The 27,158-nt window shown below is 38.8% G+C and overlaps 4 protein-coding genes and 1 long non-coding RNA gene across 6 annotated transcripts; 3 read left to right on the top strand and 2 right to left on the bottom strand.

Annotated features, from left to right (window-relative positions):
* The first annotated feature begins 243 nt into the window (after positions 1–243).
* On the top strand, positions 244–7,677 carry LOC145912414 (protein argonaute-2-like). Its single transcript, XM_082999873.1, has 19 exons — positions 244–529; positions 806–1,004; positions 1,086–1,206; positions 1,939–2,120; positions 2,471–2,607; positions 2,715–2,860; positions 2,957–3,120; positions 3,416–3,551; positions 3,697–3,798; positions 3,857–3,925; positions 4,077–4,196; positions 4,366–4,493; positions 4,549–4,619; positions 4,734–4,893; positions 5,040–5,130; positions 5,212–5,406; positions 5,661–5,897; positions 6,108–6,307; positions 6,465–7,677. The coding sequence occupies exons 1-19, from the start codon at positions 346–348 to the stop codon at positions 6,580–6,582; spliced, it is 2,760 nt and encodes a 919-aa protein (XP_082855999.1). The 5' UTR covers positions 244–345; the 3' UTR covers positions 6,583–7,677.
* Positions 7,678–8,141: 464 nt separating this feature from the next.
* LOC145911844 (uncharacterized) lies at positions 8,142–9,951 on the top strand. Of its 2 annotated transcripts, none has more exons than XM_082999286.1 (3): positions 8,142–8,328; positions 9,247–9,328; positions 9,686–9,951. In XM_082999286.1, exons 1-3 carry the CDS (start codon positions 8,226–8,228, stop codon positions 9,840–9,842), a joined length of 342 nt encoding a protein of 113 aa, XP_082855412.1. In that variant the 5' UTR covers positions 8,142–8,225; the 3' UTR covers positions 9,843–9,951. The 2 variants fall into 2 exon arrangements, with proteins under 2 accessions (XP_082855412.1, XP_082855411.1); XM_082999285.1 differs by having other exon boundaries at positions 9,671–9,951.
* Positions 9,952–10,165: 214 nt separating this feature from the next.
* Positions 10,166–14,250, bottom strand: LOC145911289 (uncharacterized). Its single transcript, XR_014403233.1, has 2 exons — positions 11,737–14,250; positions 10,166–11,298 (listed from the first exon to the last, which is right to left on the bottom strand). It is a non-coding gene; the product is annotated as an uncharacterized LOC145911289 (long non-coding RNA).
* Positions 14,251–15,298: 1,048 nt separating this feature from the next.
* Positions 15,299–27,107, top strand: LOC145910693 (uncharacterized). The gene is made up of 21 exons (XM_082997888.1): positions 15,299–15,477; positions 15,693–15,839; positions 16,092–16,286; positions 16,417–16,566; positions 22,088–22,158; positions 22,364–22,495; positions 22,663–22,828; positions 22,884–23,003; positions 23,200–23,369; positions 23,626–23,722; positions 24,038–24,178; positions 24,403–24,554; positions 24,790–24,949; positions 25,099–25,165; positions 25,307–25,389; positions 25,662–25,897; positions 25,963–26,081; positions 26,148–26,246; positions 26,394–26,581; positions 26,660–26,749; positions 26,804–27,107. The coding sequence occupies exons 1-21, from the start codon at positions 15,442–15,444 to the stop codon at positions 26,909–26,911; spliced, it is 2,727 nt and encodes a 908-aa protein (XP_082854014.1). The 5' UTR covers positions 15,299–15,441; the 3' UTR covers positions 26,912–27,107.
* Positions 16,673–20,099, bottom strand: LOC145910694 (uncharacterized). The gene is made up of 9 exons (XM_082997889.1): positions 19,508–20,099; positions 19,061–19,231; positions 18,649–18,790; positions 18,360–18,528; positions 18,071–18,223; positions 17,745–17,993; positions 17,294–17,441; positions 16,996–17,127; positions 16,673–16,769 (listed from the first exon to the last, which is right to left on the bottom strand). Exons 1-9 carry the CDS (start codon positions 20,067–20,069, stop codon positions 16,717–16,719), a joined length of 1,779 nt encoding a protein of 592 aa, XP_082854015.1. The 5' UTR covers positions 20,070–20,099; the 3' UTR covers positions 16,673–16,716.
* Positions 27,108–27,158: the final 51 nt, after the last annotated feature.

Genomic DNA, 27,158 nt, shown 5'->3' with positions numbered 1-27,158 from the left:
TCATCAAATGTTTAGTTAGTTAAATGGTAGATGTTGTCTCAATAAACCTAATAATAAGATCTAGTGAACATTGTTTAGTTGACTGTAATTGTGATGACGGTATTTGTGATTTTATTTTGCTTCTGAATAAGTTTTTAACTTTCATTTTAATAAATATAGTTTCATTCACAAGCAACGACATTTAAAAGAGCACAATTTAGCTTTTTTGTAAGATTATGTACTGATTTTTACCTTCACAGAAGCGATTTAAGTGTGTTTTGTTTTTAATTTCTGTTTTTTAACCGAAAACGCAACGTTACTGACGGTGAATCCCGCCAGTGCCTTGCCACTGTCAAACTTCTGTGCATGAAGTTCACAGAAAACAACCTCAGTAGTCCTATGTATCCTTCTCAACAAGGGCAGCCGGGGCAGCCCATGATCCCCCAATATGGCGCATTGGGTGGAATGCCCCAGCCGGCGGCACAAGGCATACCCCAAGCTGTGATGCCCCAGGCTCCTGCTCCCGTTATGATTCCACCTAACGGACGAGGTATTAAATGCTGTTTATTTTGCAATGCTAAATATACACTTTATAATTCATAATTAATGTGAAATTACAAAATTTATATTGCACTGTTATCTTGTCATAACTCACCTCTTTAAAAAATGTTTTTGCCTATCACCCGACTTCTTATATATAGTAAGTTTAAAAGTTGTTTGTAAACATGTGCGGTATTCAGGAACATTTGTTAAAAGCTGTTGTTGGTTAACTTCCAACATGTTGTCCAAAAACCAGTCACAAACAAAACTGTGCATATTATTCCAGCTATAATGGACCCAAGATTTCCACTTGCTGCCCCCACGCCTGACATTGATTTCCATCCACCCCCTCGACCAAACCAGGGGCAGGTTGGGAAACCAATTTGGCTGAAAGCCAATTACTTCAAAGTTACAATTCCCAATGGCGACATTCACCATTACGATATCGATATCAAACCGGATAAGTGCCCACGAAGAGTCAACCGGTAAGGACTATATACTAATTACATTACTCAATTGTAATACCATTTATCAAGACCTTTATTATATATTTAACTCTTTCACAGGGATATTATCAATACAATGGTTGAGAATTTCCGCACTGCAATCTTTCAAGACAGAAAGCCTGTTTTTGACGGAAGAAAAAATCTTTACACAGCCCAACCCCTGCCAATTGACAAACAAAAGGTATAAAAGCACTTTGTTTAAAGTGTATGCAACATCAACAACCAAAATGTGATTGTAATGTAAACATAAAGCAGTTTTTAGTTGCACAGCCTTAGTCAACATTTTTCTCATATGTTTATATTGTGTTGAATTAATGACATAATGAGGAAATCAAAACATAAAAATTGTGATGTCTGACATGCTGTCTTTATTCTCCTGGCCAATTTCCGTTTAGGCTGAATTTAAAGCACTCTATGCTGTCAAATTTTATGTCACAAGAATTTCCATTGATCAGCATTATGCTACGCCCTATATATTTTAATTATGTATTAGAACAGACTTGGTATCAAGTTTCCTTGGTTAGTGTAGGAGTGACTCGATGCCTGGTTAAGTCATCTCTCTTTTATGGTCGCTACCCACTCTAACAAGTCTGTACTAGTTCTGTTGTGACACCCTAAAGCAAAAATCCCTGGAAATACATGTTGTTGATATGTCATGGATGCCTGGCATTACCAACAATTATATAAATGCTGTTGTAATACCTGTTGTAACACTGTTTTATTTAAAGTTCAAATTATATTTGTTTTAAGTTTGTTGGAATTTCAAAAAATTAGCATTGTCTGTTTTTCCATGAATACAATTTTTAAATAGAATCCACACACTCACCTGATGATGACAGAATGTTGTCATTTCAACAGAATCATGATTAGTTTGATCAAAAGCTATTTAACCATGTATATGTTTTACCCACAGCTCGAAGTAGAGGTGACATTGCCTGGTGAAGGTCGCGACCGAACGTTCACTGTCGCCATCAAGTGGGTGTCTCGTGTGTCTCTCTACTCCCTCAAACTTGCCCTCGAAGGAAAAATGATCGGAATTCCATTTGAAACTGTCCAAGCTCTGGATGTTGTTATGAGACATTTGCCATCCATGAGGTAAGTGAGGTTTGAGATTTCTACTAAACAAGAGTTTAAAATAAAACCTGAACACCATCTCATTCAAGAAAAATCATTGCATTCAAAATAGTTAAACAAAAGACATCTGTTGGTTTTTTTAGGCACATCATATTTAATGCTGTTTTGTAGTGTTGTGTCTGCTTTGTACTGGTGAACATAAAAGCTAAAATACAATAATTATAATCCAACCAAACATTTCTGTATTGATTTCATTTTGTGTCAACTGGTTTTCCCCAAAATGAGGAACTGAAACTCAGCCAAAATTTCAACATTCCACAAATTTCTGTCTTGTTGCATCATCATCATCATGTGTTGTTAACATTGACCAGATACACGCCAGTCGGTCGATCATTTTTCTCTGCGCCAGAGGGCTACACACCACCCTTGGGTGGAGGTAGAGAGGTGTGGTTTGGTTTCCATCAATCCATGAGACCTTCGCAGTGGAAGATGATGCTGAACATTGACGGTAAAGACTTTTACATTTGTTTTTCCTGTTCAATAACAACCTTCGTTAAAATCTTACACAAAAAAGTATTTATTGAAACATTTTAAAACGGTTTAATTCTTTTTCAGTGTCGGCAACTGCTTTCTATCGTGCTCAGTCATGCGTGCAGTTTTTATGTGATGTTCTTGAGCTTCGGGTTGAGGATCTTCGTTTAATTCGAGGCCTTACTGATTCTCAGAGAGTCAAGTTTACTAAAGAGATTAGAGGCCTTAAGGTACTTTGAACATGCTGTTTGTCCCATATCTTCATTGGTTTTTAATCATAATAGCATGCAAGCTTGCCTAATGTGACATAAGGTAATTGTTTCCAGGTTGAAATAACTCACTGTGGTACTATGCGACGGAAGTATCGAGTTTGCAATGTTACTCGACGACCTGCTTCCACCCAAACTTTTCCACTTCAGCTTGAGTCTGGTCAAACCATTGAGTGCTCAGTTGCTCGATATTTCCAGGAAAAACACAACAAAACTCTTCAGTAAGTAACAGTAGAAAGTAGAATGAACCTGCATTGTTAGAATGCTTCTGTGTAGTCTTACGTTGGTGGAAATCCCCCACATAAACATGAATGTTGCCTGACAAATTATGCACTTATAACTTAACCACATTATGTGCACACTGACTGGTGACATCATGAAGCACAGCAGATTAATGCAGCGACCAAAAATGCCCAAGGTTGAAACGTTTCTAACTTTTAGATTTGAAAGATAAGGAAATTAAGCAGCAAATGCTTTTTTACCCTGCTTAACATTTAAGCAAACTTTATTTCTCAGATTTCCATTCCTTCCATGTCTGCAAGTTGGCCAGGAACAGAAGCACACTTACCTCCCCATCGAAGTTTGTAACATCGTGCAAGGTCAAAGATGTATCAAGAAACTCACCGACAGCCAAACCTCAACCATGATTAAGGTTTTAATTCTTCTCTCTCTACAAATCTGACACAAACAAAATTTGTCGGGGATAAATTTTTTGGAACTAGTTTATTTTTGTTACTTAACACCATTTTATAGATTGGAAAGTTGACATTAATATCATGTTATGTGTTGCGGTCCAGGCCACAGCACGATCCGCTCCAGATCGTGAAAAAGAGATTGCGCAACTGGTACGAAAAGCTCAGTTCAATAACGATCCGTACGTTAAAGAATTTGGCATCCAGGTATGACCTGTGTGTTAATATTCTTACAAAAACATTGCCATAACTTTCAAATATTCAGGTTATTGATGAAATGACTGAAGTCCGTGGACGAGTCCTCCCTGCTCCAAAGATTCAGTACGGTGGAGATGTAAGTTTGTTTCTAATGTTTTTGTGTTGTTGTTACTGAAGAATTTAACCTAGTTGTAATAAAATTGGGAAAAAAACAGCCATGATCGAATGTTTTAACCTAAACCTAATCTTATCAGCGTGAAATATTGTCATTATTTTTAATATTCCAGACACGAATGCAAGCCACGCCCAACCAGGGGGTATGGGATATGAGGGGGAAGCAATTCCACTCAGGGATCAGTATCGACGTTTGGGCGATTGCATGCTTTGCCCACCAGCGAATGTGCTCTGTAAGTATTCAAGCAACTTGCCTTTTTCAAAATTCCTGAAATGCTTTAAATCAAGGCAACATTATGCTCGGTTTGTATAACTTCTATGTACACATGGAGTACCAAATGGAGTCTTCAAAGCATTCATTTAAATCTCTGATTTGTATTTGAAGTTTAATTCCTATTTTAGGACCAACATCTGCGAACTTTCATCAAAAACCTTCAAAGAATTTCTGAAGATGCTGGAATGCCAATCAGGGGAACCCCCGTGTTTTGTAAATATGCCCAAGGTTCCGAACACGTTGAGCCCCTGTTCAGGTAAGTTGGTCGTTGTGATGCACGTGGGTCATTGTCTGACCTGTTTGTGTTGCAGACATCTGTGTGATGAATTCCGAACTTTGCAACTTATTGTCGTTATTCTTCCTGGAAAAACTCCAGTTTATGGTGAGTTGTGATTTTACATGCTTAAAACATGAAAATATACTTTTTATACTTCTTAGAAGTTTTTGCCTATTTGTATTATTACCGCATGATGACAGATACATTGTTTTTTCACAGCTGAAGTAAAACGTGTTGGAGACACTCTGCTCGGTATCGCCACCCAGTGTGTGCAGGTGAAAAACGTCGTGAAGACTTCTCCACAAACTCTGTCCAATCTCTGTCTCAAGATCAACGTTAAATTGGGAGGAGTCAACAATATCCTCGTTCCGTCATTGAGGTACAAACATGTTTAGAAATGTTTTACACGTGTTGCTTACATATGTTCGTTATATTGACTCATAAAAGATTTTGAGTTTCATGTACAGATATATTACTAACTCATAATCGTCTCAACTCTTTTTAAATGAATAATTTTGATTGCAGACCAAAAGTGTTCAACGACCCTGTGATATTCTTTGGTGCTGACGTCACTCATCCCCCTGCGGGAGATATGAGGAAACCATCCATTGCTGCTGTGAGTTTTAATCAGAAAACGTTGTAACATCTGCCATATTATCGATTAAACATAAAATTTTTAAACCTTTGTTTGTATCAGGTTGTTGCAAGCATGGATGCACATCCGTCGCGCTACAGCGCTTCTGTTCGTGTTCAAGCACATCGTGAGGAAATCATCCGTGACCTTGCGATAATGGTCCGAGATTTAATGATTGAATTCTACAAATCCACCCACTATAAACCTGTCAGAGTGATTATGTACAGGGATGGTGTATCTGAAGGACAATTTCAACAGGTAAAAATTTTAAAAATGTAAAAAAAGTATTTAGGATCTACTCACCCATGGTATGTTTGTTAAATGCTGGTTGACATTTTACCTGATTGTGAATCTTAATTTGATATCTCATAATCTCCGGAGTACATTTGAAAGTTTATTAAAATAGTAAAAATGAATTATTTTCAATGTTAGCCACAGGTTCTTATGTTTAAACTCTGTGTATATTTACACTTTGCTGATATCCTAATTGTTTTCAAACTTTTTACGCACAGGTTCTTTCCACTGAGCTCCGAGCGATCCGTGAAGCTTGCACGATGCTTGAGGTCGGATACCAACCTGGTATAACATTCATAGTGGTGCAGAAACGTCATCACACTCGATTGTTTTGTCGTAACCACGAAGACAGAAGCGGAAAGAGTGGGAATATCCCGGCTGGGACCACAGTTGACGTCGGGATTTGTCACCCAACCGAGTTTGATTTCTATTTGTGCAGTCACGCTGGTATACAGGTAAGACGACAACGACGTGAACATGTTGTGTGACAAACTAATTCAAGTTCAATTAATGTGCCAAGCCAAACATATTTTCAGATATCTAAATTTATAAAAATAAACCTTCAACTTTCATGGTGAATCCAGTGATGTCAATATTAAAGAATGTTTATTAGCTTTTATCAAACAAAAACCAATTAAAGCTCTCCTGCATTCTCAACACCACAGGGCACATCACGACCTTCTCATTATCATGTTCTGTGGGACGACAACAACTTCATGGCTGATGAACTACAAATTCTCACATACCAGTTGTGCCACACTTACGTACGCTGCACCAGATCCGTTTCCATTCCTGCTCCTGCTTATTATGCACACTTGGTGGCATTCAGAGCACGCTACCATCTAGTGGACAAAGACCATGACAGGTTCGTCTTCATTCTATCTGGAGGTTTTGTAATTGGTGGGACTGGAAATACAGACTTTGTAGCAAATCTTGTAGCCAAAATTTTATTGTATGTTGCAAATACTTCCAGCCTGTTGTGCAACAATTACCGCACTTCAATTATGTATTTTGTTGTGCAGTGGAGAGGGGTCCTTGCAGAGCGGCCACACCCAACATGACCAGGATGCTCAACTGCAAGCTATGTCAAAAGCTGTCGTTGTTCACCAGAACACAGTCAGAAATATGTATTTTGCCTAAATCCTATGCGCATTGTGACGTATGCACAGCCTTTATTGCGTCACAACGACCATGAACAAGAAGTCACTAGATATCTTACACGGCCCGATCAACTCGTTTGTATCCTTGAACACATCGTGAGAATTTGTACACAAAATATTAAATTGACTGCCCCTCCCTTCCAAAATTCCTGCCCACCACGCCATTGTGACGTCAAAGTGACGTCACAAATGCCTTGCACGACGCCTTTTTCTGCTATCACACTCTCCTCCGCCCTGTATGATGGCGTCACGTGATCGGCCCACCAGCCAGTTATGTAGAATATTTTCACGCCGATTCGTGCCTAGTGCACTGTACATACCTTGTAATTTTCGTGCTCAGCCAGCATAGCTAGGTGTGTATAGGAAATTTGTTAGGCGCTGTATATTATCGATAGTAATCACTTAGCTAACTATTATTGCTAATTTATGACGTAATACAAGGTTAACAATGAGCGTTGTGACGCCTGCATATTGTGTTCCTGTGTACAACCCGTCAACGTTTTAACTGAACGCGTTCCTTCAACTAAACCACGTGACCTGTCTTGTTTTTATCCCCCGTCGCCATGACGACGCCGCCAGGCAAGAGATCGGTCGCCACAGCAACCAGTCGAAATTGAACCAATGAGGTTGCTGCTCTGCAGAGCGCTCGGAATCGCTCGCGGGCCTTTTGTCTGGCGGTCGGCGAACCCCTGCCGTGGAACCCCCCGCTAACCTCCTCACCCCACCAGGAAACGGGGAATTTACCACCACACCCCCTGTTGAACCCCAAAACCTTGTGAAAAGCTGGACCCAGGTCTTGACTTGGATTAGTTTTGGGGTCACTGGTTTCCTTACCCTTTATTTACCCCCATAGCGTGGCCCACGTGCATGTATTTATTTGTTGTCCCAAATTTGTGATGTATATAATAGCTTTGTGTGACGTCACAGTCACTGCTTGTACAATAGGCATTGCTAAACAAAACTGGAACGAAAACTAATGAAAGTAAATGGAATGTTGTTTGTTGTGTGACGTAGATCGTGTGAATGTTTGCGAATGTGTAAATGTTAATATCATCAATAAACGGAAGGATTTCAACCAATCGATTGGTTTTGTGATAAAATAATGTAAAGGCTGGTATCTTTTAGTTTTTGAACATCTGTGCCACAGAATACTATCCATTATTCTTGGATAAGATCGATTGCAATGCCCAGTGTGCATCCATTACCCGATGAAAAGTTGTTTCTAGCCCTACAGGCTATATATATTCTGCTACCTGCCAACATACATCTCCATCCGATGATAAGCTTTGCTAGAAAAGCTTCTCTGCCTTATATTATGATTAATTGGCTATGGATGATTTGTTAGCAAACATTTTATTCACCTATGTTTGCTTGGGGCTTCCAACTTAAAATAAACCTCCCACCTTGCATTATTATTAGCAATGAACAGTGGCACGTTCCACACTACCCTGACATTTGAGTCCATTGTTAGCATTGTGACGTTATAATGGTTCTTATGCGGCGACAAAGCCCGAGACAGACTCAATTGGTTGTTCAAGGCTGGAGGAATAGAAGTAGCTCAGCGCAATAGAAGGTGGCTAGAACAGGTTTTTGTGCAACGTAGAGCAAGTAGATGTAACAAAAATGTCGGCATTGCATTGGGAAGCAAGAAGAAAGCAAGCAGTGGTTGACAGCCGCCTTGAAATACAACGGAAACTACTAGAACAAAGTGAAAATAATGCAAAAAGTAAATTTCATATTATCCTACTAATTAACGAGAACTTTCGCGACTGTTTAAATTTTACAAACAAACCAACTCCGCATAGTATCTAGGGTGCGGTGTATTGTATGTTAGTTAGGTGTGAAATGTTAACACATAGCTTATCGCAAGCAAATATTTGAGCCCGTGTAACATATTGCTTGAACAGGAAGACTTTAAACTTATTGTGAAATGTGTTTGTGAGTTGTTGCCAAGCAGGCGAAAGGGAAAGTGATTATGTTGTCGCAATTTACCACACTGTAAACTAATGACAAATACAAAAGTATTAATTGGTAAAATAATGAATATGCATTCGCACACCGAACATTTTGCGCAAAAAACTTGGGCATTGCAAGTGAATTTTGGAATAAGTTTGTGCGTAAATATATAGGACACATCTGTCATATTTAGGGGTCACACATTCGGTATGTGCCATGTGGAACAGGCCCCCGCTACCAATTGTCAAAGACTTCTCGAATTTCTGATACTATCAGGCACCATTGTGTCGTCATATACCAACAGGGTAGGAACACCATTGTTGTGCCTGGACGTCATAATAGAAATTCGATTGACAACCACTATTGCGTGAAGGCAGTGACATAAGTGTTTGGAAAAGAAATTAATATTTATAATAAATACATGACTGACAGATTCCACTGACAAACCTCACGTACAACTTTCGAAGATAAGTTTTGATGATTGCAACTAATTTCTTCAATCAAACAATCGGTTCAGCCTTAATTTGAAACGATATTCTGTCAAACTTTATCCGTTTTCTTTTCCAATTTGTAGCGGCGTTTTCCAAACAACATTTAAATACCAGCAATGGGCAAGTAAATTTTAAATACTTTGTATGACTTATATGCGTTGTACTTGCAACAGAAAGTGACTGCTGTGTATTTTCAGTGTACGACAAGGACCGGATTATGGAAGTTGCCTCGAAAATGTCGGTTGATCCAGCAACACCAACTGCATCACTCCTGCACAGGTCTGGCATTAATTTGTTTTTTAAAACTCTGTCGTAACATCCTACACAGCGCCCTCATTCACTTAACGTCACAATTTTCTCAGTAAAACACACAGAATCAACTTCTTATTTTGACTAAATTTCAACCTTTGCTTGTTTTTATCTTGTTTAAATTGACTCAAATACTATTACCATATTTTACACGAACACTACTTTGCTTAATATCGTGGAAATAGTTGAGGATTGCTCACCAAGTTTTTGTCCAATTTGAGGAAAGGAAAATTTATTCCTTTTGTTTTTGTTCATATTCTATAACATCGTTGTGACATCATAGAGAATGTTCCACTGACTAACTTGCAACAGATTGTATTTTCCCAGATCTCAAGCTCAACTCGTTAAAAGCAACCGCGAAAATTGCGACGCCGAGTGTCGGAAAATGTGTGAGATGGACAGCCGCCAGATGGCGAAAGAGGGCAAATACAGCGCAAAAATAAAAAATCGTTATACTTCTATCAACTACGTTCAACAGTATTGAAACATCAAGCAATCACGAACTTATCATTTAAGCCTGCACAATTGTGTGATGTTGTTCCATTGTAAATAACAGAGATTGTATTGTTTCGTAATAAAGTGCAAGACTAGTAGTAGAATTAGGCTTTTGTGATCGGAAATTCTGCATAGTTTGGTATTCCTACACTGAGACCTAAAACGACACAAAAAGTTTAATTATTAAAAAAAAACTTTGGTTTCTATGGTGAGGAAAACAAGCAACTCTGCAACAAAGTTGTTTTCTCTCCATCTAAATGTGTCGAGAACTCCAATGCAAAATGCAGGTAACCTTTTCTTCAACAAGAAACATATGATGTGTAAAATGTATTAATTTGTAATAGAGTTATGCAATACACGATAAACGCCGCGCAAGATACAAAATGAAATACGTCAGGAAACACGGAATAATTGAAAAAAAAACAAATATTTGTCACAGAAACTTTGTTCAGGTTGAGTTCAAGTATTGGTGATGGCCAGTAAGAGAGGAAGTTTCACATAAGTTTGTTTGTGTTTCGCAAATACTGATTAATTTCTACAAAGTTGGTATCTGTGTACAATCTAAGACATTGGAAACAAGGAACAGTAAATTCCTGTTACCATGCCAACTGTATCAGATCCTCATTTTCCAACTATTCAAATCTTCAAATGCCTAAAATAACTTTGAGATCCTATCCAATATGTACTTCATTGTACGGGATTCAAACTGTTTTGCGGTTAGTGCATATGACGTCATACTAGGAGAAACGGTAATAACAAACGATTTGTTGCATAGAAACAAAGAAGGCATCAAAAGATAAAACAATCGCTAACAATGTTGGTAATAGATGGAATCAAATGCAAAGAATTATTTAGTTTTATTCAAGTTTTCTCAGAATGTTTTTGACCTTGTTGTGTTAACTCAGAACTACAGCAGAATGCTGGTTCTTTTTCACCAACTGGATATTACATAACCAGAACATCGCAAATAATCCAGGGTTTACGTAATGAGCTTCAGATAAAATGTGTCAAATATTTCTGGTACAATTATCTAAATTTTGTTCATAAAATCAATTTGTTCCTCCATGCCGCAATACAACCCTCTTGCTGCGGCAAACATCCCCATTCTTCGCAAAAATTCGGAAGCGTTCGTAACATTTTGGGTCAGATTAATCTTTCCGGAGGTGGAGGTTGTATGACGTTCATCATATCGTTCATCCGAACCCCTCCTTTCTCTTCGTTACCGGACGGGCTGTATTTCCCCTCGAAAGCTCGCTTTTTCTTGATTTTGCAACAGCAGTAGATTGCAATAGCGATGGCGACGATCACCACAACACCCCCAACGACAACTGGTATAATAATTTCAAGGGGGGGTCCAGCGGTTGGGTTCGTGGTTGGATCCGCAGGAGTCATGTTCGTAGTAGCCATATTCGCAACTTAAAGGTCAACTTACAATGTTGTAAAACCTATCCAGTAAAAAATTGATTATTAGAAACACACCATAGGTTACAGTTGTACACAAGTGCACAGCAATCAACCTAGTAATTGTTGAAGTCTGCCTACTTTATATGCAGAAGAAAGTATATTTTCCAACAGCTTTCATATATCTCTTAAAGGGCAAATGTGCCCCAGCAACTTGTACCTTAACATCCAAACACACCTCAGCATTAATACCAAGCATAAACAAACTGTTCTGCGATACAATGTGACGACACAAAGGCAATATTACTCTACCAAAACCACATATACAACCTAAAACACAGCTTTATAAAATCAAACAACAAAGCGCAAGAAAGCTGCCATTATACTGTCATTGTGAGTTACATGCGTCACAAAGGCTTGACAAAGGGTTGATTCTGGTGAATAAACCACACAGCAGTAGGTGTATGAGCTGTCTTTGTCACCTGCTGTGTGAGGATATTTCGAATCTTCTCGTTTATTTACGGAATGACGTCATTGTTCCACATTTCAAATTTCTGTTCCGCTTCCTGCTTTTCAGTTTTGACAACATATTCATTTCTCTCCTCTACAAATTAACTTGCTTCCACAACTAAACATTCCTAAATGCATTTTTGAAATTCTGATTGAATGTATATGCGATTGGTCGAAAGAAAGTAATAAACTAATTTTCAGTGATTGACCAAAGTTGAAAACCTTAAACTTTTAGGCGCATCTGGCTGAAAGGCAGAGCAACAAGTCTATAATTCCGGTACGGTTCGTTTATAAAGGAGCGCGCATACAAGGCTAGTTACACATTAATAAAGCGTACTGTATGCTGTGCAAATACATATTACCCAGTTTTATAGGCTTGCTCGGAATACCGAGATAACGTACTGAAATGCAGGTACATTTTGCGTTTGTGACGTCACAGGTTTGGATTGTGACGTAATTTTTAAGCTTAAAAAATGATAACTTTTCACAAATAAAAGAATTTGTATTTATATCAAGTTCGTTTATGCCCAGACAAAATCACAGTTTGGAATACAAACAAGAAGTTGTTATGCCATGACTTTCTCGAACCGAATATCGACTGATTTGTCAGTTCTGATGCTAAACAGCATCCACCTATGACTTTACCATGTTTAAACACAAGCGTCTGTGCAACGTAACTAGCCACAGCCCAGCGTACTTGATGTGAAGCAGTTTAGCCCCAGGCTAGTTGCAGTACAAGCCCGGCAAAAGCAGCCATCTGACGAATTCCGAATCAGGATGTGAATGACTTGATAATTTGAAGAAATGTTAAACTCTAAATTAAGAATGAAAAACTATCATTTCTATTCGAACAAGCCAACAAGACTGTGAAACCTGGTGAGGTTGCTGTCAACACTTTTTGGTCCTGCTCTCCAGGTAGCAAGGTACATCACATACCATACTGTCATGCAACGATGCGAACCACTGGTCTGGATAATATCAACTCTGTTACGTGCACTGCTGTGTTACTGAGTGAGAGACGTTTCGTTAAGAGTACGCAAGGCTGAACTGGCGTTGCAAGCGATTCAAACAGAACACTTTGCATGTACCACAAGACACCTTTATTATGCAAATCTGTTAACGAAGTGTTTCGCGAGGGGAATTTTAGGGAAAAACATATTTGTTTTGTCAAAGATTATTTGAGGTATTTTCAAATCAAATAACCACCGTCCTAACTACAAACAAATCACAAATCGATTCCAGCCGTTTTAAAGAACTCCATAATCCGGACCTATAACTGCTGGGGATGACGTCAATTTGTCAGCACGTGACCGAATGTGACGTAATAGAGCCGGCAAAGTGCTTTAGTCTCGCATTAGCCGCGGGGGTGAGGGATTATCTTCGGATTTTTTCACCAAAAATGTTTAAACGTTGCAAAGAGACACAGAGTTAGCCCCGAGAAACTGGAACGGTCGTTCTTGCTAATTTCACTATCTACGTTATTTTCCAACGAAATGACCGTTTATGGGGTTAATTACGGCCATTACCAATTACCCTATGATTCACCATGACTTGAAGGGAACATTAAGCCCTCTTTATTCTGTTTGAATCAAACAAGGACATTTCTCTGGTTTTACCTCAAGTAGAGAATCGTCCTCATCTATTGACTAAATTAGTCAGCTGTTACGCCACGAATCTCGCACAATAGAATTAAATAAAGCATGTTATAGCTCTTTCTGTGACGTAATAGCGGGTGTTCGCGAATAACAATGGTCCTTTATCTTCTCACAGGTGAAATAACTGCGTTCGAATTTCAAATCTAAACCTTCGTAGTTTCAGGTTCGTGGTATTTTGTGAAGTGCACTCGACTTGTGTCTGCGTAGTAACAAAGCTTTTCGACTGCTGGTTGAAGCTTGTAAGGCTGGTGTCTAAATCGTAACTAAAAGCTGAAAGCCTGTTTTGCCTCCACAAAATCTGTTTAAAAATTTACAAACCAATGGGTGGAATTCATTGAACAAATAATTTGGTTTGGACGCAAAACTTGATAAACGAATACGTTTGCAACCCGTAAGAAAAATATCTAAATTATCGTGAAAGAATCTGCTGAAACGATGTGAAAGATGTCTTAAAACCCTAACAATGAATGCCTGTCCCGCCATATTTCAGCATCTTAACGTTGTTAACTTGACACACAAACACAAACGTTTCCCCGGCACTCAACATGTTGTAGATGTAGGTAATACATAATTTACAACAACGGGAGTTTTCGGTCGATTTCGACGAAATACATCGCATACATAATGTTATGCACCGGTCACAAGCTGGCACATCTGCATACTTTCAACTTCAGTGCATATCATCGTTCCATTGCCTTAAATGTTAACATTTTGTGCTGAGTAACTTTAAAGCTGTTTCCTTAACGCCATCCTATAGCTGTTGAAACACTCGGTTTGAAACGGACACAACACTGACCCCCCAAGAAACGGAAACCAACGTATCCATTACCTTCCCACTTCATCCCATAAACCCATCCACCCAACCCCCTCAACAAAACTAACCGATATTTCAAACCTGTTATCAACAGAAACCGAACAACTGACCAAACGTCCACGTTACAAAATGACCCACCACCTCTATGTAAGCGCTGCCACGCCTTGGGGCATTCGTAGGTAAGTCAGGAATTTCATGTCACGCTCGTCGTTTGTGACGGAACAATGGAGTCAGTGGTGCGTGGCGCCTTCTTCCCTCTTTCTCTTAGACTCTTACGTTTAGATTGTTTTGTCTGCGACGAATCCCTCCTGTACATGGCGTGTTGTTATAACAAGCAATCTTACTGAAACCTTTCGACGCAATTTGTGTCGAGGGCTGGCATGAAAACCCCGATAGATTTTGATACATTGTGATAATTTACAGGTTGTTATTTGACTTAAGCACTGCTGCCTCATATTCACACATGCAACATTGTAAAGCAATTTGCCCTGACCACAAAACTACAGAATGAAAAACATAAATCAATCACGACTTTAAAAGTTACCAAAAAGAGTATACGGAAACTTGCAGGAAATTGACTGATTATTAGAGAAACCGAAGTTTCAACCGAATACGTCCTAAATTTGACCTGTGAACGGCCGTTAGGTGGCGTCAAAACACCAGTTTGTGAATATTTAGGAATTGAGGTTGAACAGTTCGACCGTCTTAGGTTTAGTTTGTGATAAATTGCACAATAAAGGTTAAAGGCAATACTTGAGCAATTCCACCTTTTACAATGAATAACTTAGCATTAAACAATTGGAAAACGATCACTACTTTGCAACCTTTATTCAGACATAAATTAAACACATATATTTTTTGTTAGATACGCATTCAATACCGTAGAATGCGAAAAAATATTTGGTAATTTAAGACATAAAGGTCAGTATCATGTAAGATGTAAACGTAAACAAACAAAACCGGTAACTCCCACGAGCGGTCACTCATGCGTTGCGAGTCACGTGATTGTGAATTACTGAGGTGAAACAGTCCGCAGGAGGCGCTGTTTATGTCTGGTTTGGAAAATCTCGCGGTTTCGTTGTTGAATGTTTTGCATGTTTACAAACTTTTGCATGTTTTTTGCTGTTGAGTGAAAACAGATTCGTCTTCCATTTATGGTGCAATAAAGATGTTTCCAGCTTGAATAAAGTAGCAAGTAACAGGAAAAGATGGATGTTATTCAAAACCATTACAGCTCTGCAGAGGTAGGAAAGGAGAAATAACATGCGATATATTTAAACAGATAACAGTTGGTGAAACCAGTGAATTTGCAAGATAATACCTTAGTCGTTCAATATACACCTAAATAATTTCACTATTTATTCACATATTACTTGCTTTTGGATGTCCTGCATAAATTGTGAGAACAATTATTCGTTATCATAACAGTTTTTAACAAACAAGCGCAATTTTATTTCAGTTTCTGATGCAAAGTGCAGAGAAACACTTAAAAACTCCCCATGATGATACAACCTCCCCAAAATGGCGATCCCTATACACGAAGTTGCAGGAAGTGATGGGGGATAAAAATTCTTCCGAGGATGATGAGGAGGGACCTGTTTTCAAAGTAATTTCTTCCTTTAAAGATGCTGGTTTTCCATAGTTTGCAAATGACATAAAATTTTGGTTTAATTGGCAATTGAGTTTGTTAAATCTGTTATTTTTGCTGACAGAAATTTGTGTGGACCTTTTCTGGATGTAAACTAAGTTATTGGCTTCTTATTTTTCATGAGACCTAGACTAAAATGTGAAGCAAATTTATCAAAAACAGATAAACAAGTTAATATCAAAGCATAATTGTTTTTATGTTTCACTATAGCGTTGTCGTTTGGCGACCAACCCACTTTGGGAGTTTTGTAACAAGAACAAAGATTTGAGTCGATTAATTGTTAACTTATTCCCACTTGATAATGGATATTCTCTGATGTTCAAGACCTCATCTGGGCAGTGTATCGAAACCAAGGCTCTGCCATATGAGGAATATGAGATTTTAGACCACATCGACAATCAAGAGGTCTGAACTTAATTTAATAAATCTAAGCTTTTTCTCAGTGATTGCTGTGTAGGCAAACTCTTGCATTGCTAAAATTTTTGTTGTATGCTGAAGTGGTGATTCAAATCGCTAAAAATTTGATTATTTTTAGATTCCCCCATCTTTGGTGGGTGCCATAGAAAATCTTGACAGTTCTATGTTTCACGATGGATGTATTATTGCTGAAATAAGAGACTACAGAATATCATCTGGACCTGATTTTTATGACACAAAATATGTTCTTCTCCGACCGACTCACCAGGTTAGTGTTGAAGTATGTATAACAAGGAAAAAACACAACACACATCAATACTGTGTTTTCCCTTCATCACATCATAGTTTGAAAACTTTATTTGACAACTTACATTGCACAGAAACACTCATTAAATACATGGGGTGTAGAGCTGTCTTCTCACTTTGCCTTTGATGCTGAAATTCTTTGTGATTCATTGTCACCAAGAACATCTGACAAACAAAGACATGCTTTAAACTTGCAGTAAACGATAAATTTACAGAGGATTTAAACTTTATTCAAACAAACATTCAGATTTTGTGTAAGCAACCAAAAGCTGGGTTTTAGTGCAATGAATAATTGATGTTTACATTTCGTGATGGCATCCTATCTTAAATGTATTTAACAGGGTTTAATATTTAAAAATTCAACTACTAGTGGAACATAATGTGTTTTTACCATAAAGTCCTGATCGAAGTGATTTCTTTGATCTGCGTTTGTAGACGTAAATTGCTATAACTATCACAACCACAATGATTGTTAAAGTTATTAAAACTCCAGCAGTTGCTCCCGATCCACTTTTGCGTTCAACTGTGAGCATGGAATAAGGTTCATGTTTGAAGTTCATAAAAATTAGTTTAGTCATCAAATAAATATTAAAAATGTGTTTAGTTGGTAGAAGTTAGTCTAAAACATGTTGGAAATAAAAACATCTTCAGAATTGCTTGTTTTGTATCTTATTGCAACTGAATCAAACCTGGTGGAGATTTTTCTAACAGAACAACAGTCTTTTCCGCATGTCCATGATCGTTTCTGGCAAAGCAGTGATATTGTCCATAATCTTTACTTGCAACTGATATTATTTTGAGGCTTCCATTTGCTAATGTTTGGTGGTCGAATAATTCCTACAATGAAACAATCTATTTTAAATTGTTGGTGGGTTGTGAAAAGATACCATGTGTAAAATATATCTAAGTGTATTTCTTCTTCTATGTTGTCTCAGACCACTGGTCTGTGCAATACGTTGTGATTAAATTTCTGCACATATGAATCCATTTTTTTAGGAATTTCAGGAAAACAATGAGGTATAAAAGATCAAATTGTAGAAAAGCTTTGATATATCAACAGAGATTTCAGTTGGTCCAGTCCATTGTTAATAAATGTACTCTGCATGTGGTGAAACCAATTCGTCTCAAATATTGACTCACCTTACCCACTTTTGGAAAGGGAAATTTCCACTCAATTGTGGGAGTTGGAACTCCCTTGCTAGGTTGACATGGCAACCAGGCCGACTGGCCAAGTTTTGCGATCAAAGTCTCATTTGTTTTTTCCTCCGTAAACGAAGGTGGTTGACAGACAAACCTTTGTGCAGCCATGTGTGTTATTTCAATCCCCTTAAAACTGGCCGGATCCGAACATTTTCCTTTGAGGTTAAAATTCTGGTGTATTTTTTCCTCCTGCGAATGCAAGGAAGCAGTCATCACTGTGGACTCACAACAGACAAATATTATTTTGTTGTTGTTTAAAAACTTACATGCAGAAACCTCAACCATCTGATTTCACAATCACAGACCAGGGGATTCCCGGTAAGATCAACTTCGTTAAGATACGGAAGAGTTAAGAATACAGGGGAGGATATCGCTTTGAGGCTGTTGTACGAGAGGTTTAAAGCAACCAGACTCTCTAGCTGAAATATTTACATAATTAGCCAAATTCAACACCAGTTAAATTTTATTTGAATTAATAATTGAAGGACTTAGTTTTGAAATCCATGAAATAAATGACCAATAATTCTATTAGTGATTTTACTGATAATATACAACCTGCAGGAAGACGTGGTTTGGTAAAATACTGATGTGGTTTTGTGACAAATCGAGATGTTTGAGTTTGGTGAGAAGGCGGAACGGACTTTCATGAATTGAATTGATTCCCATCTTAGATAGAAATAAAGCTTCCAGGTTGACGTTATGAGAAAAGTCGTCCTTTCTTAATCTAAAAACAGGAAGTTACATTTTTTTGTGAAAAGGTTTCCTGAATAATTAAACAATGTATATTTTTATAGACATAAGTTGACATACCAAGTTATATTAATATATTCATACACACACTTACTGCCCAACTTTTTCATTGTCACTCAGCATGAGATGTTGCAGATGTGGCAAATGTTTTAATGCCTTTTGTGGGATTTGAGCCAAGTTGCAGTTGTAGAGTGAAAGATAATCTAAGTTTTCCAGCCAAGCAAAGGCGTTGTCATCTACACATGATGTTGGAAGTCAATTTTTTCTTGATTTGTAACAACTTTGTGTGAAAACCCATTCAAAAACCACTTTAAGAAACACTGTTTGGAATTTTATGGGACTTCTGCGTACTTCGCCAAATTCAGAATATCTTTACCACTAGTTCTAGGACATTGGTCGGGAAAAACCTCTCAGGATGCTGTCATGTTGAGTGTCATTATTGAAAGTTTTCAGTTAATAAGGTTTTTATTTACATCTTGAACTTCTTGTTCAATATATTGTCATACCAATGCTTTGTAACAGAGGCCAAGTTCCAATGTGAAGTCGCTGCAGATTTCTCAGAGATCGAAACGCATTTGGTGGAATCTCGTGAATCGGGAGATTAAGAATCTCCAACGAAGTTAAATTGTTGAGGGGTGAAAAAGAAGATGTCGGAATCTCCGTAAACTTATTGTCTCCTGGTTGAAATATTGCAGGTTTAAATATGGGTGACATGTTAAAATGTCAATAAACATGACAAGATGTTCCAGTTATTTGTGTCAGGTGCGACCTTTACACAAAGGACCAAGATTGCAACACAATCTGTGTTATATTTTTATCTTTTGTGGTATTTTTATGCAACCCACAAAAATATACTTGGTGACATATGGCCACAGCCCATAGTTTTTGTACACTGACAAAATATGATTGTCTGAATCTTGCCTGATAATAAGCGATTTTTGTTGTCAACTTACCCAGTGTAAGATTGGTCAGACTTGGCATTCCAACAAAAGCATCCGGTGACAATCTCACCAATCTGTTTCCCCAAAGCTGCAGAACCTCCAGACTTTCGAGTCCTCGAAAAGCTCCGTTATCGATAAGAGTAAGAAAGTTTCTACTTATATCAAGTTCCACTAGATGGCGCAGCTGTGCAAAGGTGTTTTCCCGGATGTGAGAAATGTAATTTCCAAACAACCACACATGTTGTAGATTCGGTAGCGGAGCGAAGGAACCGGATTCGATATCCGTTATTCGATTGTCGTAGATCCGAAGTGAGGTTAGGGTGTCGCCGACTTCCGTGCCTTCGAACGTTGATTTCTTCAGTAATTGAAACTGGTTCCCAGACAGCCCAAGTACTCTGGTGCCATCGGGTAGTGGAATAGGGACATGTACCAGCTTCTTCCCACTGCACAGGGCGTATCTTTCTATGTTATCGCACAAGCAGGAGTGTGGGCACGGTCTGGTGGTCGTGGTCAATTCTTGGCCCTGACAGGTCGTTGATATCAGTATTGTGACCACAGCGACGATAAAAAACATCCTAGTCAACTTTTAAATACTCAACGTCAACGTTCTACAGTTTGTGAATAAATATAACCAGCTTAAATCGGATTCACTAAATTTTTGACAATAAATTCACTTGTTTTTTTTTCTTTTTGACATCTTGGTAAATTCTAACAAATTACAGAAGGGATTTTCTTCATTCCATAAACGTCAAAATTATGAGAAAAACAATTTGGTTTTCTCTCTGCTTGGGTTGTTGAATCAACGAATTTACGACAAACCCATTCTTCCAACTTAACCCAACGTTACATTACTGATATAAACTTTCCTAACAGTAATTGTAAAACTCCGAACAACAACAACAAGAAGTTTGTGTCCAGAACCACATCCGGCTACTGCTCGAATGTCCACTTCAAACTTTCACAAATTTCCTTCCTATGTCGGATCAACAAGAAAGCTTTAAAGCCGCATTCTTGTTGTTATAAGCGTGCTTGAAAATATTTGATCGTCAGCCAATATCTCCTCCGATCTTTAAAACCAACAACCCGGGGGTTTTGTTGCGATTTAATCAACACCGCACTTTCCAAACTTTCACACAAAACTCTCACTTTGAAATTTCTCAGCTAAACTTCGTCACTTTGTAGTGGTTTTGTGACTTTCAACAAGAATTTTACTTTCGTAAATCAAAATCAGACCGTTTTATTTGAAGCGAAAACCAAACATTTGCAAGAGTCAAACGCCCTGTTGTGAGTTTACAAATCAAACTTTCTGCTGAAACTCAGCGTTCAAAGTTTAGATGTTAATGAACGTTTTTACTTCAAACTGTCTATGCAGCAAAGCGGTCAAAGAGTTCAGAACTGTCTGGCAGTGAACACGGTGTGATTGGAAAAAGTGGTTTGGAAGGGGGATGTGATTCGCTGAGATAACGTAAGACACAACGCAGCAAAACGTTTTTTTTTAACCCCACGTATTTTTTTTACAATCGGTTGCTTATAAGCTTTTCTCAATGGAACACTGTGAGATCCCAACGTCACAGATGCTACGTCTTTTGTTTGCTCCTCATCTATGCTTTCTCTTTAAACTTCAACCTTCTTTCTTCCATACACTGATCCCTTTGTTTATCACCAACCCCGTCCAGTACAAACGGTTCTGCATCACTGATACAAACTGCATCGTAACCACCCCAACATTATGTTGTTAAGATTATCACAAGTCCAGTCAACTATTTAAGTGATTATCCAACTAAAATAGTGGCAAAAAAGCATTGGTAATTATCTGACTGTATTGTTTGACAACAAATACGAATTGTTACTTTAGCCTTGAAAAAACTTAAAAGATAAAAAGTTAGGAATCAAGATGTTCGTTACAAACGGATTTTAAACTTGAAGTCAGACCTATCGTTAATAACCAACAAATAAATCAAAACCTCACGTAGTGGCGGTCTCCCACATTGCATAAAAAAACCATAATCCTGTGGCAACTTGCTATCAAATTCCGTCCCTCAATCTGATTTGTCATCAATAAAACACAAACCGCCCCCCGACGCGATTCGAGACCCAAACTTCATCGTTCGTTGACATCTGGTTTAGACAGCACTTCAATGTACTACTTGTGTTCTACCGCTACCTCGCATCGAATCAAATTGATCCGATATTGTGTGAGCGAAACATGTGAAGTGCTTTCTATGCTCCACGGTATAATCCTGTTGGTTCTGGCTTTCAACACCATAACTTTCTGCACAACTTGTTTGTTGGATCACAAACAGTGTGAGAAAGACCCCAACCTCACGTGATGGAAGTTGTTTGTGTTGCGATAGTGGTGGTGGAAATGTTGTTTGAAGCGGTCTGTGTTGACCGTTCATTAAAACCACTTCTTGTTCTTTCATTCTGTGGTCGAACACAATCCGTTGCATTCATTTCCCCCACTTTGAAGTTTATCCAAATTCTAGATTATTTAATATTAAAAATAAGTACGAGACCTTACGCCGTATTGTCACGTCAGTCGCAAACTTCTTGCTCTAAATTGTTACAAACACCTTCTTTGTTTCGTCACAGACGTTGCTTGGAGATGTGAGGTCGATAGTAGAGGAAACGTCGCATGTTTATCAATGGACGAATGACGACAAGTAAGTTTCTTATTATGACGTAGAGGTTTAAATACCCCCCCCCCCCTCTCATCTGTCATCGAATAAAAACCTGTACTTTCTACTTAATTGTTGACGTAATAATTGTTGTCTAGTTTTGGTTTTGCTTCATTGCCAGCCGCCATGCAGCATTGAAACGTCATCACTTCTCGAAATGTAATCATTTATTTGATCTCCTATCCCGCAGGTTGGCGCTAGAGAGTTGTTTGTTGCTGAGCACTTCCGAACCTCTCTGTCTCGACCCCTCGCCCACTGTTGGAATTATTAAAAACATCGCTGACAGAAAAGGAAAATTCTTTAACACCAAACCTCTAAGAAGGTAAATTCCCTAATGTTTGGGCAATGCACGGTCCATATCTGTTAACTTAACGAAGTTTCGAATCCATAATTGTCCAGCTAAATTGATAACAATGGAATGGAATGGTTTTTATAAAGGCTACGATTTCCGTTATCTGCTTTTGAATTTTTACTTTCTCCTCTCATCAGATGCATGAAGAGGAACGGGATGAACGCGATGAGGAGGATGCGAGAGATGAGGAAGAGATCTGCTCCTCCTGCTCTTAAACTCTTCGACTTCCTGAAGAGGAGGAAGGAGAAGAAGGATGACAAAGTTGCCTCCTCATCAACCACTGACATCCGTCTCCCCAAACACGTGATAAACATCTTCCCATTGTTTACATGATGTTGACGTAAAAGTTTTCCTGCAGGTTACGGATCTGTGGCATAAAGATCCTGTCGATCAGAGCCATCCTACTGGAGGAATCGGAGTCCATAATTCTGTGAAAGCTTTGAGTCGCCAACCACCAACTATCACAGATACTGACATGGTAAGCGATTGACACGTGGCAACATACTATGCCACCTTTTACTGACACGTGGCAACATACTATGTCACCTTCTACTGAAACGTGTCAACATACAAAACTACTCTAGATTGACGCTAACAGACCATGTCACATATGTATTTTAAAAACGTGCTTTTCTGGTGAAGTTATATTTACTCAGCATGTATTTGGGTTCCAGCTTGAAGTTCAACTCATCCATCTGAAATCTGAAGGTCAGAATCGTGACGTGTATTCGCACATAACAATCCTACAACGACCTTCAGACATGCAATATTTCGGGAAGTTGCAATCCAACAAATATTTCCAACAAGCTGTCGAAACCACTGGAAGCACTTCAAGCAGCTGCAGGTGGATTTTTAGCTATTTTTGGCTTTTAGTGGTCATGTGTAGCTAGTTATGTCTCATTGTGTTGTGAATGTTGGAACAAAACTTTAAGATTATTTTCAAACGAGTTAGTGGTCAGCTTATTACAATCGGGGAACTCCCTGATATAAGTAGGAAGGCTGATTTTTACGAAAAGTTTATTTGACCTTGAACATTTTCTGTTTAACTCTACTTGTCTTTGCGGTTTCCTTTTGCATTTGACCTTCAAATTGTTTTTCAGGTTCCCGCTTGGAACGGAGCACCGAGCGAATTTGTACATTCTCCAATACCAGGAACTGTTTGCTGAGGATGGGAGGAGACCGGCCACGGTCACAGTGGTTAGTTGGTTGTGTGGAATTATTTTATTAGTTTATTTCGAACAAACTCAAACCAAAACCAGAGGATTCTACGATTATACTGGTTTGGATTACTCAAAGTAGACTGAATTTGTGAAACTTTTTTATAATGAGTTTGTGGCCGGTCTGTTTTTTATTTAAAATTCGCTTCCTCCAAGTGGTTAGTAGAAATAAATATGTTATTGCTGATACATAAAACACGATTTAAGGAATATTTGATGCACCGGTATGTCCACGATTGCACACAACCAGAGAAAATTCCTAAAGTTGTGACCACACCTTACACTTCAATTACAGAGCCGACCTCTTCAACCGAGCACCAAGTACCAGATACCACTTTTACAGCAACCGTGGCAGCTCGAACAAGACAAATCATTGTACGCTGTCGGTTCCGTTAATAACATCCCGATCAAACACTGGCCGAAACTTAAAGTTAACGTGAGTTTTGATGACGAAAAATTTACTGTGGTTATTTCATTAACTCAATTTCTGGTCTGCGGAAATGAAGATTCTAGTTGAAAAGTAAAAATAAATTGTAACAAAACCATTTTAGCGCTTGGTTGTGTTCGTGTCAAAGAAGAATTTATAACATTGCATGTAACTGTTGGTCTTCATCCAAACCCGAACAAACTAAATTCGACCAAACACTGGTTCCACTTCAGGATACGACGACCCCAAAACACCAGACGATTCCAACACCATCCAACCAACCCCAACGACCACCAGCCCCACAAAACCAAACTTCCACCGTGCAATTATCGACTGTCTCAACTCCAACACTCAACACAGTTACTCTACAACCTGGGGTGCAAAGGTACAAACCAAGTGTTGTTCCTTGCAAGGCGATTTTTCGAAACAACTTTATTTATCAGGAAAATCTTCAACACCGAATAAGTTTGGGACGTAAATAATCCTAATTCAAATTTAACCTAGTATAAATGAACCAACAACGCATATCTTGTATAATTGCTGGTGTCCAAACACTACAAATTTATGTCGAATTTAACCTCCCATCAACTATCCTGCGCATTCATGTTTCCTGTTCCAAGAACCCAACAACAACAACAATCATCAACATCAGCTTTAAACCAACAACAACAAACCATACAACCATCTAACAGCGCTCCGACACTTACACGACTTCTCGGTCCAAGATTAAGCGGAGAAACCTTAATAGCGGGGATTGGATCTCTCTATCAGATTAAAGAGGTAATAAGTGTCGGTGGATTGAAAATCACTTTATTTCGATAAAACTTGGTTTTCTTTGTTATAAGACAGTTGATCGATTGTGACAAACAATGAAAAAGTTCCAAACCGAATACAGTTTGTTCAAAATATTCGAGAACCTTCTTTTTCAGAACACCCCGGATATTGGAGGTAGGGATTCTAAAGTCCAGGATTCTTTTACCATCGTTTCACAACCTGGTATGACGTCAGAAACGTTGCAGTGTTACGTCACTTGATTCAATTGTTACGGGTTCCTCGTTTGTTATTATTGTAAAACAATGAATCATTTACGTCACGTTGTTGAATGAAAGCATTGAAATAGTGGCACTTTTTGTTCAGGTACACATGACAGTGGCAACCTTACATCTATGACATGTGGCACAACTCCACTTCTGCTTGAAGATCACAACCAGAATAACAATGTACGTGATATAATTTACTTTAGATTGAATGAAACAAATTAATCGTTTGCATGAAATATGTGCCACAAAAAACACTGGTTAAACTTCCAGTGGTTGAAAATCGTCACTGGAGTATCATGGCCATAACATCCCCAATCTGACAAGTAAAGCTCATTGTACAGGGCAGGTACTGTCTGAGCTCAGGATCGTGAGTTCAAACCTCACCGAGAGCGTGAAATTTTCCGACTTGATTGTGATGTCATAGCACCTCATTGTTCATGTTGTTTGCACAGAGCGGAAATATGAACTTGCAGCTTCCGCTTACAATTGCCACCCAACCCCAGTCAGGTGTCACCCAGCACGTGCCAGCTAAGCTCGTGCCACCTGCCACACAGCAACATGTCAGTATTCAACCCCACCACGCAGGGCAGACGACCGTTCTCAGACTTCCGGCTTCAATTGCGTCGGTTGGTGGCTCTGTGTCGACACCTAGTGGAAACCAGCAAATGACAACAATCAACTTAGTCAGGTAGGGGAAGGTTTTCATGCACAACTTGTGGGGGAATTCCCCGTGTTAAACTTGTATGTTTACAGCGGAGATCGAAATGTCTTAAATTCTTCTTCGTCGATTCAACAAATCCAACTCACCCCGGGGTCGCGTCCTGGAACGGTGACAATCCCCGCAAACATCGCGATGCAACTCGCAGCTCAGTGTAATTATCCCAACTATAATTGTGTTTAACTTGATGGGTGATTGTTGAACATATTTCTCCCCGCAGTTAACCAAGACAAGTCTGCTGGTGTTTCGGGGAATCCCCAGTCGATTACCTTGGGGGCTGTCAACACGTCATCGCCCATCACCATAGTAACCAACGCAGGTTCACAAGAGCAAACTTGTTGTAAAATATATGTTATATGTAAAATGTTGAAGTTAATTTGGATATAATGTTGTTAAATGTGAGAATCCCAACCTTTCTATAATTGTTAACTTTGACGCACACTGAACAACTGTTTCCATCCACCAGGTGCAGCACAGAGCTCACAACCCCAACAGTTTCGAACCATCAGTGGAAACCACCCAACAAACCAGTTGTTACAATACGTGGATGGTAACCAGAACAAACCAACCACGATAACCATTAACCAGAGGACACAGATGGTTAATTTAAGAAACAACCAACAACCAGTGCAGATCGTACAAGTTGGTGCCGCTGTAAGTTGGTTGCGTTCGAATATTTCTAAAATGTGAAAATATCGTTTGCATCAAAAAACTGTTTTTCCCGCGCAACAGAGCAACATTCAACCAATAGCACTCCGTAACCAGGGGCAACCGCAACAATTTCTCCTTCGCTCGACGACCCCTGACCTCGGAAACCAACAGGTGGGAGATCACGTGACTTCGAAAACGTTTTTTCAGCTATTTGTAATTCACTAGGGGGCGCTAGCTCAACAACTACAGCAGTTAACAAACTCGGTTGCCGCTAGCAACGGGAAGCAGGGAAGATCCAGGAAGAGGAAAATTACTCCCGACAAAAATAAATGACGTCACGATATATTGCTCCAAGGAGTTTAACTTATTACGTAACAATGCAATGACACGTTTTAGAATCAAGTTTGCATTTTATTTTCTTGTATACAGTTTCAGTATGTATCTTCGCCTAAAGTAATCAACCCCCCTGATTGGTTGGTGCATGATTCGGTTCGTTAACTGTTTTCAAACATTACACGATTCTGACGTGTTGTGTTGTGATTGGTTGAATCCGAAGAAGTTTCCCGTGCGTTAGCGTTTG

This window comes from Ascidia mentula, chromosome 8 (assembly GCF_947561715.1).
Source record: "Ascidia mentula chromosome 8, kaAscMent1.1, whole genome shotgun sequence".
Classification (NCBI taxonomy): domain Eukaryota; kingdom Metazoa; phylum Chordata; class Ascidiacea; order Phlebobranchia; family Ascidiidae; genus Ascidia; species Ascidia mentula.
This window is presented reverse-complemented; position numbering and strand designations above follow the sequence as displayed.

Excerpts from the sequence above, each read along its gene's own strand:
- LOC145912414 (XM_082999873.1), top strand. The coding sequence starts at position 346 with ATGAAGTTCACAGAAAACAACCTCAGTAGTCCTATGTATCCTTCTCAA. Across the intron at positions 2,861-2,956 it reads AAGAGATTAGAGGCCTTAAG|GTTGAAATAACTCACTGTGG; the intron begins GTACTTTGAACA and ends AATTGTTTCCAG. Across the intron at positions 3,121-3,415 it reads AAACACAACAAAACTCTTCA|ATTTCCATTCCTTCCATGTC; the intron begins GTAAGTAACAGT and ends TTTATTTCTCAG.
- LOC145910694 (XM_082997889.1), bottom strand. The coding sequence starts at position 20,069 with ATGTTTTTTATCGTCGCTGTGGTCACAATACTGATATCAACGACCTGT. Across the intron at positions 17,442-17,744 it reads CCTTTCCAAAAGTGGGTAAG|GAATTATTCGACCACCAAAC; the intron begins GTGAGTCAATAT and ends GTTTCATTGTAG. Across the intron at positions 16,770-16,995 it reads ACTTCGATCAGGACTTTATG|ATGTTCTTGGTGACAATGAA; the intron begins GTAAAAACACAT and ends TTTGTTTGTCAG.
- LOC145911844 (XM_082999285.1), top strand. The coding sequence starts at position 8,226 with ATGTCGGCATTGCATTGGGAAGCAAGAAGAAAGCAAGCAGTGGTTGAC. Across the intron at positions 8,329-9,246 it reads AAGTGAAAATAATGCAAAAA|TGTACGACAAGGACCGGATT; the intron begins GTAAATTTCATA and ends GTGTATTTTCAG. Across the intron at positions 9,329-9,670 it reads ACTGCATCACTCCTGCACAG|ATTGTATTTTCCCAGATCTC; the intron begins GTCTGGCATTAA and ends AACTTGCAACAG.
- LOC145910693 (XM_082997888.1), top strand. The coding sequence starts at position 15,442 with ATGGATGTTATTCAAAACCATTACAGCTCTGCAGAG. Across the intron at positions 16,287-16,416 it reads ACCACATCGACAATCAAGAG|ATTCCCCCATCTTTGGTGGG; the intron begins GTCTGAACTTAA and ends GATTATTTTTAG. Across the intron at positions 23,370-23,625 it reads AGCACTTCAAGCAGCTGCAG|GTTCCCGCTTGGAACGGAGC; the intron begins GTGGATTTTTAG and ends ATTGTTTTTCAG.